Source organism: Coenobita brevimanus, chromosome 38 (genome assembly GCF_032717465.1).
Source record: "Coenobita brevimanus isolate Jiangsu-jjx chromosome 38, ASM3271746v2, whole genome shotgun sequence".
Taxonomy (NCBI): Eukaryota; Metazoa; Arthropoda; class Malacostraca; order Decapoda; family Coenobitidae; genus Coenobita; species Coenobita brevimanus.
The window spans coordinates 47,253,058-47,270,043 of NC_136991.1; the positions used below are offsets into that span (position 1 = coordinate 47,253,058).

General features: G+C 43.6%; 1 protein-coding gene across 1 annotated transcript in view; it reads left to right on the forward strand.

Annotated features, from left to right (window-relative positions):
- Positions 1-16,986, forward strand: part of LOC145396451 (uncharacterized) — a 487,788-nt gene that overhangs the window by 434,512 nt on the left and 36,290 nt on the right. The window contains exons 8-9 of the mRNA XM_080269826.1: positions 7,798-7,942; positions 11,196-11,332. Of these exons, the coding sequence (XP_080125952.1) occupies positions 7,798-7,942; positions 11,196-11,332 (282 nt within the window). The remainder of the gene's footprint in view (positions 1-7,797; positions 7,943-11,195; positions 11,333-16,986) is intronic.

The window sequence follows — 16,986 nt, forward strand, 5'->3', positions numbered from 1 at the left end:
CTCTGATGTTTGTCTGATTGTTCTATAAATCTGATCTCTTCGTTCTTGGCTTACCTTCAACCGTTCCATCGATTTTGCCTAAACTGAATCAAGACTCTTAAGTTAACCTTGTCTTGTGACCATGACCTTTAAAGTATTGTTCTCAGAGACAATAGGTCAACCCATTGATTGACCCCCAACACGTCCGGAAAGTTTGGTAAAAATCGGATCAAGAAATTATGTTCACACACACACACACACACACACACACACACACACACACACACACACACACACACACACACACACACACACACACACACACACACACACACACACACACACACACACACACACACACACACACACACACACACACACACACACGCCGAGCAAAACATTATTCCTCCATGCTATAGCGAGTGCAAATACATACTGTAGATGGTTCCCAGTATGATGACGCCTTTACGTTATTCTTTTTTTTTTTTTTTTTCCTGCAGACGATTTTTTTTTTAACTTACGAAACCCCATATGTGTCATAGCTCACCTAATCGTTCCAAAGTTCCTTCCAAAAAATAAAATTTCCTCAGGAGTGCAAGAATTAAATCAGAGTTGCCATCATTATAAGGAAGGGGTAATTGAATGTGCTTGGTATGTAAAAGTGAAATATTGTTCGTTGTTCATTTCAGTGCAGAGTTCATTTTCAAGAGTATTTAGTCAATATTTTTTTTCTTTTACCTACAAAGCTGATCTGAAGCATATTCGATGAGAACTTATTTTCCTAGTATTTAATATTTTTTTTTTTTTGTCATTTTTGTTACCAGTGCTTTCCAGTGTTTCCCTAGTTAGCTGAGTTAATTTTCGTGGGAGGCCAGAGTCAGGTGCTGTTCCTGCTCCCCCAGCATCCGCAATTAGTTCCTTTGGAAACTAAAATCTACTTGATCCTGTATCTGTAAAGGCACGGAATTTCGTTGCTCGTGGAAACTATGGCTATTATTATGGGATGTCAAAGAAGGCGGCTGCTCTTCTTCACGAACCTCCAACCTACAGTAAATCATTCTGTTACCCTCATACAAAATTCTTCGTTTCCTTAAAGCTCTGGATATTCTTTTGCTGGATCGAAATTAGGGCTTGAATGCTGTGCCCCCTCTTGCCCCTCCAGGGTAGTATTTGTTATCCGGGTTAATTACATACGCCGCTGTCAGTACCATGCAAAATTTCACCTTGCTCATTTTTCATTTGATTTTTTTTCGGGGGAGGAGGGAGAGGAAGGTCGGGGTTGCAATCAGAGAACGGACCCCCCTCCCCCAAAGCCATTCACTGTTCATACAATGCTCGTAATCTTCCTCTGGGCCATACCTGTACCATAAAAATATTCAGCACTATAGCTTGACCTCTGTGGCCCTGCATGCCGAACAATCTGTCAAACAAACAAACAAGTAACCATTGTGAAATATTTTAGAGATGGAAAACCACCGAGTATTTTTGTCTCTACTCATTTTTAGCAAGGGATTTATTTATTTTTTTTTCTGTTTTTTTTTTTCTCCTTTTTTCACCGTGTATTTTTGTCTCGACTCATTTTTGGCAAGGTTTCTTTTCTTTTTTCTCTCCTTTTTTGACTGTGTATATTTGTCTCTGCTCATATTTAGCAAGGGATTTTTTTTTCTTTTTTCTCCTTTTTTTTTTTTTTCTGATCTGAGTGTGAGCCAGACTGACGGATGGATGGACACACAACCAAAACGTCCTCACTGCTGTTTCCTTCTTCCTTTGGGGGTTTGACGTAAAAGCATCGTTCTGTTTCCTCTTTGTGTGTGTGTGTGTGTGTGTGTGTGTGTGTGTGTGTGTGTGTGTGTGTGTGTGTCTGTCTGTCTGTCTGTCTTACCCCTAAAATACAGCTAGACCAGACACTTGTTTCTTCTCCCTAAATTCACTTTTATCACCTTCCCAGCCTTCCTACTTCCCCTCCTTTCTTCCGACATGGGGACGAGCCCGTAACGCCATTGCTGTTTTCCTTATCAGTCACACTAACTCTGGCTTAAATCAAGAACCGGCCAGACTGGTGGGCTCAGTTGTTTCCCCTTAATATCAATTCATCCAGAAGTGTAATTTCGGGATCTAGGTGTAAACAGACAACTGGGGGTCGCATTCTAGGGAAATAATGTGACCTAGAAAAATTGTCTGCCGTAATAATCCCCGTGTAGTCAATAGGCATAAGAGGATGGGATTTTTAGATACGGGGACATTCCTAAGAGCGGCCCTGTCCATCTGTACCTCACTAATTATTTCAGGAAACGAGGCGCCTCACTCCCGTAGCCTTGAGAGACTTTAACGAAGCCTCATCTTAGGGCCCTGAAGTTCCGGCCTGTGTTAATCTTGTGTCTGTTAATTCATTTTTGTTGCTGCCATAAATTTCATTCAGAAAAAAAATAAAAAAAAAACTTGGTAACGGAGTGGTTAATGTAAGCTGCATCTAACCTCGCCTGTTGAGAGAGAGAGAGAGAGAGAGAGAGAGAGAGAGAGAGAGAGAGAGAAACTACCCGTCTCAATAAAATCATCAGATCATAACACTAATAAAAATAAATACTGCGCCTTTGGATTACTTTACTCCGATGCTCTTGAGTTTCATTTTAGGGGGATAAAATAAAAAAAAAGTAACATTGAACCGATTAATGGAAACCAAAATCTAACCCCCACCAATTCAAAAAGAAAAAAAAGAAAAAAAAAAACATTGAAAGCTGAATAAAATCTTATGGAGATTGCAGGAAAAAAAAAATGGATAGTATTTCAAAAGATTTAAGCAATTTTCTTTTTTATCACCAAACGGGTTGATAATAAAGCAAGTTCATTATTAAATAAAGATAATAATGTGCAATGGTATTTTAAAGCCATGCACATGTTATCCTTAAAATAAATGTGATACTGAAATAAAAAAAAATGTTATATATTTTTTTGCCTGGCGCTAGCTTCCCTTAATGAGCGACACACACACACACACACACACACACACACACACACACACACACACACACACACACACACACACACACACACACACACACACACACACACACACACACACACACACACACACACACACACACACTACTACTACTACTACTATTTAACACACCATAATTCTCTCTCTCACACACACACACACACACACACACACACACACACACACACACACACACACACACACACACACACAAAACAAAGGGTCTGTGTGTGGCTTCTCAGATACACTGTTTAAGGAGACTCTATCTCCTTTATACCCGCTCAGTGAGAGAGAGAGAGAGAGAGAGAGAGAGAGAGAGAGAGAGAGAGAGAGAAGGGGGTAACACACTTACTTTTTCATATGATTTCAGTCCATTCTCTTAAATCATGTGGAGTTAGTGAGAGAGAGAGAGAGAGAGAGAGAGAGAGAGAGAGAGAGTAACACACATCTACCTATGATTTCACTTCACTAAACTAAATCATTTGCTGTTGGTCTATATAGAAACACTACCCTAAGAATGAACCCCCTTCAGAACAACAATATTTTCTACATTCCTTTCTTGTCACCTCCAGACGGCGCTGTCTTGCTTGGGAGACATGTGCGATCTTTTGAGGTTAGACAAAGCTTTTATTAACTCCGTCGATACGAATTTTTTATCCATCCACCCATCCATCCATCCATTCATCCATCTACCCATTCATTCATTCATTCATTCATTCATCTGTCCATCTATCCATCCAACCAACCAGTCAACCATCCATTCAACTATCCATCCATCCATCCATCTATCTAACCAACCATTCAATCATCCATCCGTCCATCTATCTATCCATCCATCCATCCATCCATCCATATAACCATCCATTCATTCATCCATCCATCTGTCTATCCATCCATCCATTCATCTGTCCATCAAACCATTCATCCATCCATCCAACCAACCAACTGTCCATCCTTCCATCCATCTGTCCAACCATCCATCATCCAGTTCCTTTTAACCCATCAGGAGAGTAAGAATTCGGGACAAGGCTACCAGGTCCCGATATTTAAGGCGAGGGTCACCAGCCTCGCACGTCCCTAAGTGGCATTATGTGAGCAAAGATCCCCTAATACTCCTTACATGTAAACAGTTGTGGGTCTCATCCAGTTGGAGGGCCTTAACCCACTAGGCCACCAGCCGTCATGTAGTTATATGGTTACCACCCAGCGTAGTGACTAAATAACTTCGTGTGGAACTAGGAAAAATAAGCAGAGTATAACGTTATCATACTGAAGAGGTTGAGGGGTAAAAAGTGCTACTTATTTTTTTAGGGCGCTTTTTGAAATATTTAGAGTCCAAAAATACGGAAATCAAAATACATCTCCCTGAATTTCACTCTGGCGTGTGATTTAATTTTAGCGAGCTGTCACGAATGATATTAAATATATTGATTGTGTTGCTTCTCACTGACCGAATGACTGACTGACTGAATTTCACGAGCTTTACTGACTGTATTTCACGAGCTTTACTGACTGTATTTCACGAGCTTTACTGACTGTATTTCACGAGCTTTACTGACTGTATTTCACGAGCTTTACTGACTGAATTTCACGAGCTTTACTGACTGAATTTCACGAGCTTTACTGACTGAATTTCACGAGCTTTACTGACTGAATTTCACGAGCTTTACTGACTGTATTTCACGAGCTTTACTGACTGAATTTCACGAGCTTTACTGACTGAATTTCACGAGCTTTACTGACTGAATTTCACTAGGTTTACTGACTGAATTTCACGAGCTTTACTGACTGTATTTCACGAGCTTTACTGACTGAATCTCACGAGCTTTACTGACTGAATTTCACGAGCTTTACTGATTGAATTTCACGAGCTTTACTGACTGAATTTCACGAGCTTTACTGACTGAATTTCACGAGATTTACTGACTGAATTTCACGAGCTTTCCTCCCCACACTTTTTTTTTTTTTTTTCTGTCTTCTACGACCCCTCATCCTTCCATTCTCTTATTGTTTCTTCCCCTTTACTTCCCTTCATTCCATTTTTCCGATCTTTCTTTTTTCTTGCTTTTGCCCATCTTCCAAGTTTTCTTTCTTTTTCATCCTTCTTTCCTCTCTTCCTTCCTACTTCTTTTTTTTTTTTTTTTTTTCATGCAGCCTCTCAGCGTTCCACTCTTCAGGATTTTCCTTTTTTCTTTCTTTGCTTATTCCGTTTCTTCTTTTTTTTTTTTTATCTTTCATTTCTATTTTTCTTTCCCTGTACCTCCTCTTCGTTCAGCTCCTTTTTTTTTCTTTCATTGTACTCTTTCTTTTCCCTCTCTGTGAACTTACCATCTCTTGACTTTGCAGATTATCTTTCTTTTTCATCCTTTTTATCTTCCTTCTTCTAGGTCTGCTATTTTCTCTCTCTCTCTCTCTCTCTCTCTCTCTCTCTCTCTCTCTCTCTCTCTCTCTCTAACTAACTAACTACAGTGCACTAAAGTTGAAGAAGAGAAAATAGATTAATAAAAAGATGAGAAAAAAACAGATTAGACAAAGAGACAGAAGAATAACAGATATGAATCCTTAAAAAACACTGTCTAATTAATTTTCATGAAAATTTACGGAAGAACAAAAAAATGAAGGACTAAAAGCATGAACAAGAAAAATGAGGGGAAGAAGAAGACACATTGCAAGAAGTGAAAATTAAGATTATAAATGTCTTTAGTATGAATTTTGGGTAGACTGCGAGAAAAATGTATATCAATAGATGGAAGGCAAATGTGCATAATAGGGCTGGGAAATAACACATAGGAAAAGGATATATAGAAATTTGGAAATCAATCTTTTTTTTTTTTTTTTTTTTTCACCTTGATACCAACACATAACATTATGTAACTCAGAAAATATCTCATGTGATGGAGGGGTCAGTAGAAAAGGATTATAAAACGTCAAGGAGAAAAATGCAGTAATACTAATATGAAGACATGAATAGAGTGAGAATACTTTGACGTACAGTAGTGGAATTTTGGAGGAGGAAAATAGTGGAAGTGAGAGTCTTAAAGTCATGCTTGAAGTGCTGCCTAAGGGGAATTACGTGTGTGTGTGTGTGGGTGTGGGTGTGGGTGGGAGGGTGAGTGGGTGTGAGAGAGCAGAAATGTGTGGAAGAAGACGTAATTAATTTTCTAAGTAGAGCCTGAAGTTTCATTGTCAAGTGGAATATGTTACTTCTCATATTCACCCAATTTCTTTCTATATATATTCCTACCTTTCATGTTTCTTTTATTTTACTCCACACCAAACAACTCCACATCCCAGTTCACCCATTTATTCTACATCAAAGGGCTCCACACCTCAACCCACTCTGACCTCCATTCCATCCGTCTCCACACCTGAGCTCACCTGACTCCACACCTTAAATTCAGCACCTCAGTCCACCCTAAAAATCCACACTAAACAACTCCACACTCCAACTCACCCTGAGAAATCGCTCACATATCCACCCTGACTCGTTTTTTAATCCTACTCCACATCCTGGCTCCTTAAAAAGACACACCTCCTCACACCCTAAAATCCAAACCACAAAATCCACACCCTAACAAATCGTAAACCTTCACACCCTTTTCCACCCAAAAATATAACACCCCAGTTCGTTCCTAAACCTCACACCCCAAAGCTCCAAACCACAACTCATCCCCAAACCTCTCCCCAAAACTCCATACTCCAGCTCACCCTAAAAATAAATCAACACTTCAGTTCCACACCCCAGCTCACCTCAAAACTCAACATTTCTATTCATTATAAAGTTCCACACTGCAGAACTCCACATCCCTCCTCGCCCCAGAATCTCAGCACACAACTCCACACTCCAGCATACCCCCAAAACTCCACTTTCTTTTCCACCACAGAACTCCACACTACATGAGTTAAATACCTCAGTCCACCCAGAAATTTACCTTAACACAGATCCACACTCCAGGTCTTCCAAAAACTCCATATCCTAAAACTCCACACTCAGCTCACTCCCCATCTTCTTCCTAAGCTCCACACCACATATTTCCACACCTTGAGCCACCTTAAAGTCATGCTTCACACAACTCTACATTCCAGACTACTCTTAAAATTCCACATCCTGGAACAAAACACCCTATCTGCCCACAAAACTCCACACTCCAGCCCACTCCACACCCCAGCTCACCCGAAATTTGTCACCCCATAGTTTCACATTCCAGCTCACAATTTATTCCACACCATTTATCTCCCTACCCCAAACCTCCACACTCCAGCTCACCCCAACTCACTGAAAAGCTCGCATCGCAGCTCACCTGATATTCCACGCCCTAAAATATCACCTCAGAAATCCCAGGCCAAAGCTCTCCTTATAAATTCAAGCTTTAAGTCACGTCCAAACTGATCCGTAAGTCCAACACCACACAGCTCCATATCCTAACGTGCCTCAAAGGTCCTCATCTCAGCTCACTCTGAAATTCCTCTCTGCTCAACTCCACATCCCTACGCATTCGCAGAACTCCACACCTCGGCTCACTCTCTAGTCCCTCTCCACACAGCTCCACACCCCGAATCAAGCTCAAAATCCAAACCAAACTCACTCCAAAGCTCCAAACCACAGTCAGTCTTCTAACTACCTTCCTGCAGCTCACCCTTTTTTGGTCAGATCACTAAGCATAATAACCCAGCTCACCCTTAAGTTCCACATCCAAACTTCATTCCACCTCACCCCTAACCACTCCACCTCACCCCTAACTCCACACCCTAACTCCACCCCACCCCTAGCTCCACACTTCTTCACGCTCCATCTCACTCCCTGTCCTCTCTCCCAACAGCGCGAACCCAGCCAGGCGCGAACACAGGAGACGCTGCAGCTGCTGACGTCCGCAGCTGACGACGGCGGCCTGCTGGAGTGCCGCGCCTCAGCACCCACCCTGCCCTACCTCACCGCCAAGGACTCCACCAGGCTCAGCGTGCACTGTTAGTAGTGTGTAGTAGTAGTTTTATTTAGCAGTATTGGTGGTGGTAGTGGTAGTAGTAGTAGTAGTAAGAGTAGAAGCAGCAACAACAGCAGCAATAGTAGCAAAATACTAATTATTATTATTATTACTGTTGTTATTATTATTATTATTATTATTATTATTATTATTTGTTTTTGTTATTATTATTATTATTGTTATTATTATTATTATTGTTTTTGTTATTATTATTATTATTATTATTATTATTATTATTATTTAGTGTAGTAGTAGTAGTGGCAGCAGTAACAGTAGAATTATTCTAATCATAAATTTACTCTTATTATTCTTTTTTATCTTCATCATCATCATCATTTCATATATTTAAACTGTATTTACATTACATAAACCCTTAGGCTTTTCATTTAACCCTTTCATTACCACGACGCCTTTATTCATTTTTTTTCACTATCTCTGGACGACTTAATATAACTTACAAGAAAATTTTCGAGCTATAGGCCTTAGATGGATCCTTCACTACCCCCTTCACTGCTAGGATGCTGATCTTGGTTTTAAAAAAAAAAAAGTTTCGTAGAGACATAGGTAAAACACCTACTACACAACTCAGTCTCCTCTCTCTCTCTCTCTCTCTCTCTCTCTTGCTCCTTCCTCCTCTCCCTCTCCCTCCCTCCCTTTTCCCCTCATCCCGCCTCATATACTTCACCAGGATGGGCTTAACGTGGGGCCTGACGCAAAGCCTGTTTCAAGTCATCACTAAGCCTGTTAACAACTTCGTCTTAAGCCGGGTTAAGCCACGTTCGAGGGCATTAACGACTTGAGTTGCATGTTTTATACCTGAGGCCTCGCCCCTATTATCCAGAACATTTTTTAACCTCGTCGCTGTGAAGGGGTCCGGCGTGAGGAAAATCGTCTGGAGGTTGTTATGGTTTTTGTTTTAGCCGATCTGTCCGGCCGAGCAGACCCGTCGACCACAAGTAAGCAACACCTATTTTGAACCCGTACTTTAGGCACAGTACACAACGAGAACATACACCGTGTGGGGATCCGGCGACCCCTTGTGGTAGAAAGTGCCTCACCAGGGGCGGACAAGGGTCTTTTCCCACGGCAGGGTGCAGAGGAATATAAGGTGGTTTGGCTCCAAGGTGGACGGTGTAGTAGTAGTAGTAACAGTTGTACCACCACTTATAGTATCCTTAATAGTGCTTTGATAGGAGGTAGAATTATGACGTTTAATCTACCTACAGGGGTAGTAAGGACGAGAGCTATATGTTTTAAAGCTGTACCCTCACCCAAACTGCCATTCTTGCTTTAGCCCCTTTACAACGATATCAATAAAACCGTCTGGAGGCACCAAGAATAAAGACGACCAACTTTAATCTTAGGAGGCGTTCGATGTAGCTTCAGTTTACCTCTTCATTACTCAGCTGAATAAAATCGTCTGAAGGTAGGAAGACTGTGGACGCCACCGCACTGCAGGGTTTACGTCTGCTTAGCGACACGTTCAAGAGCATTTTTATTTTCTGCGTCGTCGCCCAATTTATTTCGGTCGTTTTTTTTTTCCAATTCCTACGACGATCAGAATAAAACCGTCTGGAGGTAGCAAAAATAAAGATTTTTTTTTTTTTTTTTTTTTTTTTTTTAGGCCATGTTCAGGGGAATTTTGGGCGAGAGTTGCATACATAAACCTGCGTCTTCGGCCTTATGATTTTAGACGTTTTTACACCGTCGCTACGTGGAGGGAGGGGGGGGGTCCTAAAGCTGAGTAAAATCGTCTGGCTGAGAGTGAAGTAAGTTGCCGTTATGTAGAAGGGTTGATGATGACTTCCTGGTACTCCTTCAGTCCCGCATCCTCGTCGTAAGGAAGCTCCGCAACACCTTTTCCTGTGCGATTTATTTTGCTTATTACACCTTATTGATCTATTCTGTATTACGCAAATCCTACAAACATCATCATACTCTGCATAGATAATTCACAAAAGGATATTAACCAGCCACATCCGAAACCAAATCGCTCAGGAAGAGGTGCTAGGGAGCGAGAATATGGGAATAAGTCCCAAAGATGAATAAAATCGTAAGGTGGTGGCAAGAATTAAATAGATAAATCGTCTTAATGCTGAAAGGGCTAATTTTTTCTACTATGGATATGATGCCTCCTTCATGCGGTGGCGCGGATTTAGCAAGACAGGTGTGTTGCCTGGTTATACAAACAGCCCCCACCTCCTTCCCTATCCCTCGAAAGGTGGATGGTGGGTTAACGGAGAAAGGGTAACCTCAGCCTGCATTCCACCCGGTTCACGTTTCAGTTTAACCTGAAACGTGAACCCGGTGGACTGCACAGTAACGCTTCCCTTCTGCTGCCCACCGTCCTCCTTTTGGGGGATAGGGAGGGACAGTTAAATATACGTCATCAGACAAAAGAGGTCAAGTGGCACCTCTCACACGCATACGTAACCTTGCTTACCTGAACCCATTCTCTAGATAGCGTATTTGTATTTATTTATTTGTTTGACGATTTTATTTCTCACTGTAATGGGTGTCCTGCTGGTGAAGGGACTAAATACACTCTCTTCTGTACCTTTTCTTCTTGCCACCAGACGATTTTATTGAATATGGAAAAGGCCTCTCTATGTGAAGGAATAGCCTCTGGGATACGCATCTAGAGAAATGCTGTCCAGTTCCTTTAGTCGACTGCTTCTCCTACTTTTATGTGTTTCTGGTTATCACTGTTCTGTTTTAACTCGATTTGGTCCAGATTTTCGTCCTTCTGCAACTTATTTCACGTACCTCAGTGCCAGAAAGACACTACACTCCTTTCCACGTCAGTTCTTCGTGACTAGCATCATATTCTAGTGTTACTCTATCGATGCAGCTCGGCATTCAAGGTACAGGGATGGCAAATTTTAGGCCACGTTAAAGTGAAAAGACTGTAGATACCATAAACCCAGAAGGAAGTGTGTGAAACTGAGTGACGATGATGATTATGATAATGACGATGGCCATGGGGATGATGATAAGGATGATGATGATGATGATGATGAGGATGATGATGATAATGATGATGAGGATTTTCAGTGCTGACTTAATAACGTGTTGCATTAATTTTGGTGTCTAATTTTTTTAACTTTTCCTTTCGTATCTACGGATCCCAGACAACCTCGGAGCAATCATAAGCTGACCATTTACCTACCCATTCCTCTCCACCAGCCCACCCATTTCCCACCCACTAACCCGCCCTTTTTCCATCCACTTTTCAGACGTTCCCGAGGCGACGATCACCATGCAGGGTGTGGGCGGTGGGGGTGTGGGCGTGCTGAGGGCGGGGGAGTCTACCACGCTTACCTGCTCCGCCCGCGCCAACCCGCCCGCCTACAACTTCACCTTCTTGCTCAATGTAGGTGTGTGGGCTTGGGAGTGGGTGTGGGGGAGGGGGAGTGGGAGGGGGATGGGTTTGTGGGAGGGAGAGAAGGAGGGGGAGTGGGTGTGAGAGAAGGGGAGAAGGGATCGGGTCTAATACTTCACTTTCCTGCTCAATGTGGGTGTGGGAATGGGTGTGCAGGGAGGGGGAGGGAGAGTGGGTGGGTTTGAGAGAAGAGAGGGGGAGAGGATGGGGGAGGGGAGAAGGGAATGGTGTTGAGGAGAGGGGAAGGGAGTGGGCTTACAACTTCCCCTTCTTGCTCAGTGTGGGTGTGGGAGTGGATGTGTGGGGAGAGGGACGGAGAGTGGATGGGCGCTGGGGAGTGGGGTGGGTGGCTGTGGGGAGAGGGGAGACTACTGACCCGCCCATTAACCTACAGATTCACCGTTGCTGTTTGGTGTAGGTGAGGAGTGGCTTTGCTGAAGTGAGAGAAGGAAGGGAAGGGGAGGGGAGAATGAGTGTCTTAGAGAGGATTATAGGAGAGGGGAGAGGAAAGGGAGGGCATGGGTGCGGGAGAGTTGTGTGGGAGATGGACTAGGTGTGGGGAGAAGTGTGTTTGTGGGGGTGTGGGAAGAGCGTGTGTGGAGAAGCGGAGGGTTGTAGGGAGGGGGATAGAGTTGTGAGTGGGGAACAGAGGGTTGGGGTCAGAAAAATGGACGTCAGGGGGTGGGGAATGGGTGGAGAAGTAAGTAGACTGTATGTGTGGGCGTCAGAAAGAGGCTAGAATGAAGAAAAAGACTGCATATGTGAGGGAAAATTGTGGGCGGAATATGAAGCGAATCGGGTGGAGAAAGAGAAATGTGGGCGGTGATTGGCAGGGGGAAAATGAGTAGGGTGGGGAAATGAGTCCAGGAATGGAAATTGGGAAAAGGTGTAGGGAAATGGGTAAGGGTGTGTGGAAATGCAGTGAGAATGTGGAACTGTGGGTGGGAGTGTGATTGGATATGGTTGTGAGTGAGGAGTTGACTAGGGTATGTGGGTGGTGGAAGAGTGGTGTGTGTGTGTGTGTGTGTGTGTGTGTGTGTGTGTGTGTGTGTGTGTGTGTGTGTGTGTGTGTGTGTGTGTGTGTTTGTGTGTGTGTGCAAGGGCTAAATACGTAGCCTAAATAACATGGACAGTAGACTAGGCGATTCTCTCTCTCTCTCTCTCTCTCTCTCTCTCCCTGTTCGCCTATTAATAACGAACACATTCGTACGAGCTTATGTCGCCATAACCATAAATAACACACACACACACACACACACACACACACACACACACACACACACACACACACACACACACACACACACACACACACACACACACACACACACAGATCTCCCTTCTGTGATCCGGGTTTATAAATCGCTTAAATACAGGTTGTGAAATGGTCTGACACATCCCCTTTACGTTCTCTCTCTCTCTCTCTCTCTCTCTCTCTCTCTCTCTCTCTCTCTCTCTCTCACACACACACACACACACACACACACACACACACACACACACACACACACACACACACACACACACACACACACACACACACACACACACACACACACACACACACCTCTTCTTCACATTTATAACTTGACCTGTTTATTCTTTCTCATTTTCAACATTCTTTTTCTTATCCACTCCCTACCCTCCCTCCACCACTCACCCTCCATCACTCTCCCACCCCCTCCACCAATCACCCATCCAGCCTCCACCACTCTCCAACCTCCTCCACCACACCACCATCACTCTCCACCACCCATACACTACCTCTCTTCCACCCACCCTCCGCCACTCCCCACCAATTCTCCACCATTCTCCACCACCCACCACCACCCCACCCATTCTCCACCTCCCATCCACCCTCCACCACCTCCCATCCACCCTCCACCTGCATCGTGTACATCGATTAGGCAAAAACAGACAATTGAGAACGTACTTAGACACGCACACTGATACACACACGCACACATAGGCATGCATACGTACATATATTAAAGCCTGCACACACACACACACACACACACACACACACACACACACACACACACACACACACACACACACACACACACACACACACACACACACACACACACACACACACACACACACACACACACACACACACACACACACACACTCCAGGAACAAAGCACACCGGCGGTAAATGTCAGGTCTGCATTGTACGTGTTACAAAAGTGTGTATGTGTGTGTGTGTGTGTGTCATTTGAGAGAGAGAGAGAGAGAGAGAGAGAGAGAGAGAGAGAGAGAGAGAGAGAGAGAGAGAGGAGACTAATGTGAGCGTTTAAAGTGAAAAGGAAGAGGAAGTAGGGAGGAAGAGGTTGCCAGGCTGTTGTGGAGAGAGAGAAATTAAAATACAATCTTAATAAGGCACTCTTCTTCGACATTTCTAGTTCTAGGTAAGGCTAGAGTTGGCAGTGCAGCTCCATGATGATGATGATGATGATGATGATGATGATGATGATGATGATGATGATGATGATGATGATGATGATGATGATGATGATTAGTAGTAGTAGTAGTAGTATGATGATGATGATGTTTAGTAGTAGTAGTATGATGATGATGATGATGATGATGATGATTACTATACCACAGGATCTACTCTACTAACCTCAAGACAGCCCCTGCCCCCATAATAAAGATTTTTTTAAAGCCTATTCTAAACACCTCCTTAGAAAAGTCTCTCTAAAGCTAAATAAAACAGTCTTTATTAATCCCCTCATAGGAATAGTCTCTCAGATGAAGAAAATCGTCTGCTTGTTCCGTCAATAAAGTAGCAATGGTGTCCTGGGGCTTAAGGGGTTAAGAGGAGGTACTGGTGAAGGAGGAGTGAATCGGTGAAAGAAATTTGCTTGAGGACAGACTTGAAAGGCGAGGAAGAGGAGGTGATCGTCGGGGAGTTGAGAATTTGATGCTGGGTTATTCAGTGGGGTCTTGAGGGAGTGTGTGTGAATGTGAGGGTGATTGGGTGATGTGTGTGTTTGGGGGGGGGGTGAGAGAGAGAGAGAGAGAGAGAGAATGGTTCAGTGGACACATAGCTTAATTAAGAGCGAGTAAGGGAACAGTGTGAATGGAGAGGAAGAGAAAGACCAAGATCAAAGAGAAAGGGTAAGGAATTACGGGATATGTACTTTCTAATTAAACCTCAAGGTGGTGTTATATGGAGGAGGAGGAGGAGGAGGAGGAGGAGGAAGAGGAAGAAGAAGAGGCAAAGGAAGAGGAATAGGAGGAGGACGAGGCATGTTCCATCCTAGGAAGTATTTTACAAGCTTATATATGAAATCAGTCTTACCAACCAATAGGAAAAACACTTGAGCTCACTGTCCTGCGAATCTTCCTTCTCACTTTACTTTTGCAGATTGTACAGTCGCGGACATAAATCTAAATCCACTTCATTACGAAAAAATAGCAAGACGGTGAACGATATCTTTGGAATCTCAATGTTGTATGTGGAGCCACGTCCAGTTTTTCAGAATAATATGAGTTTCGTAATTGACTAAAAAGGTGGAAAGATGTTTTTTTCCGAAACTGTACGTTATTGTTTTTTAACGTTATTTGTAGAAACTGTGCTGATATAAATTCTCTCTCTCTCTCTCTCTCTCTCTCTCTTTCTTTCTCTCTTTCTCTCTCTCTGAGGCTTCCATGACACATATACCTAAATAAGACCGTCTAGCATCTGTTGGAATATAGTACTAGAGTTGTCCTGACTATGAGAGGGCTGAAAACGGATAAAACAACGAATTAGAACACAATGACGCTATACATAAAGGGAAAAGTATGATGGACCCTCGGATGCTCATGGAAATAGGGCGAGTGGTGGGAGAAGGGTTTGTTAGTTAGTAAGTCACAAAATTTCTCCTATTTTCGTAAGAGATATTCACATTTACGGGCATTTCTATCACTCTCCTTCCTGACTCTTCACACGTGTACAAAGAGACACGCCAAAACTCTCTCTGCTTCGGAATATTACCTAATAGAGGAAAGCGAAAGGCAGATGAGGTGAAATTTTAGGCCAACATTTCTCCTCGGCTTTGCAACATTACCTGAGGGGTGGTGGAGGAGGCCTTGTCGGAACCACGCTTCACATGATGCAGCGTCAGGCAAGACACACAAGCGCGGGGGAGGGGGGGGAGAGGGGTCTTCTTGTCGGAGTCACGCTTAACATGATGCAGAGACAGACATAGAGACGGAAAAGGCAATGTCAGCAGTTTTATCACCGCCATCCCGTTTGTGGAGGGAACATTATCCTTGGGCAATATGAGATGGGTTTTTTATTGATCTTGGATGATTTGGGTTCAACTGGGGAGAGCTGATGGATAAAAAGAGAGGGGGGGGGAGTTCTAGGGCTCGAGAAATATGTTGTATGTGAAGGAGACGACCATCCACTCACACGATGTAATGTTACCCTCAGTTGTTTCTTCACTGAGTAACAAGCCAAAGGATATTCTACATACCAGGAGTCCATTTTCTTCGCTTGGAAGTAACCATGACACCAACAAATCAATATCTGGTGGTTTAGTGGGTTAAGGCACTCCTGTATCTCATAAGGACTCAGGTCTTTAGGGTAGTAGGGGATTATAGCTCATTAATACCGCTCAGGGATTAGTAACTGGTCCTCTTGTCTTAAATATCCGGACTAAATAGCCTAGACCCGGGCCCTCACACTGCTGGTTGGGCAACAAAGTAATGAATGACCGATGGACTGGATGAATGGGTGGGGAAAGTTATGACAGCTGGTTTGATAGCCTGTTTACGAGTTTCCAGTGCCTGGTTTTGTGTGTGTGTTGTGTGTGTGTCGGAAATTAAGGTTGTAATATGTTTCTCTCTCTCTCTCTCTCTCTCTCTCTCTTTATTTATTTATTTATTTATTTATACAGATATTAGCCCCTTTACTACGTTCTCCACATTGAGCTAAGCAAAATCGTCAGCCAGTCATAAGAAGAAAAAAATCATTGCGCTGAAGGCCTAGCGTGATGGAGCGTGTGTGAGTGAACGAGCGTGCGGAGAAAATAAATATCTTCAAAGTGTTCTCAGGCTTGGTAGGAAGTTGGTGGAGAATAGCGTAGTTAATGGGAGGTAATGGGCATAATGTGAGGGGCGAATGGGAGGTGCTGATGGGGGGGAGAAGAGAATGGAGGGGGAAGCCTGAGGAGTGGTGGAAAGTAAAGGCTTCGTGGGGTGGATGGTGGAAGGAGGGGTGGATGGTTGGGGGATCGGAGAATGGAGAATTGATCAAGAGAGTGAGGGAGTGTGTGGATGAATTAGTGGAAAAGGAGAGTTAGGGACTGATGAGGGGGTGGCCTGGGGTGGGTGGAGAAGCGCGGTGGGTGAGGGAGGATAGTTGGGTAAATTAGGTGGTGGAGTGACTAGAATGCAGATGGCTGGGTTGGGGAGTGATGGAGGCTGGTGAGGGAGTGGTGGAAAGGTGGAGGAGTGATGGAGTTTGGGGGAAGAATGATGGTGAAAGTGGAAGAAGTGGGGGATGAGTGATTAGGGAGTGGTGGAGGATGGGTGGGGAAATGGTGGAGGATGTAGATATGCGTGTTAAGATTACAGGAGGGGAGAGGGAGGGGAGGAGGGGATAATGGAGGAAATGGTGCGGTGAGCAGGGCAGGTTAAGTGTA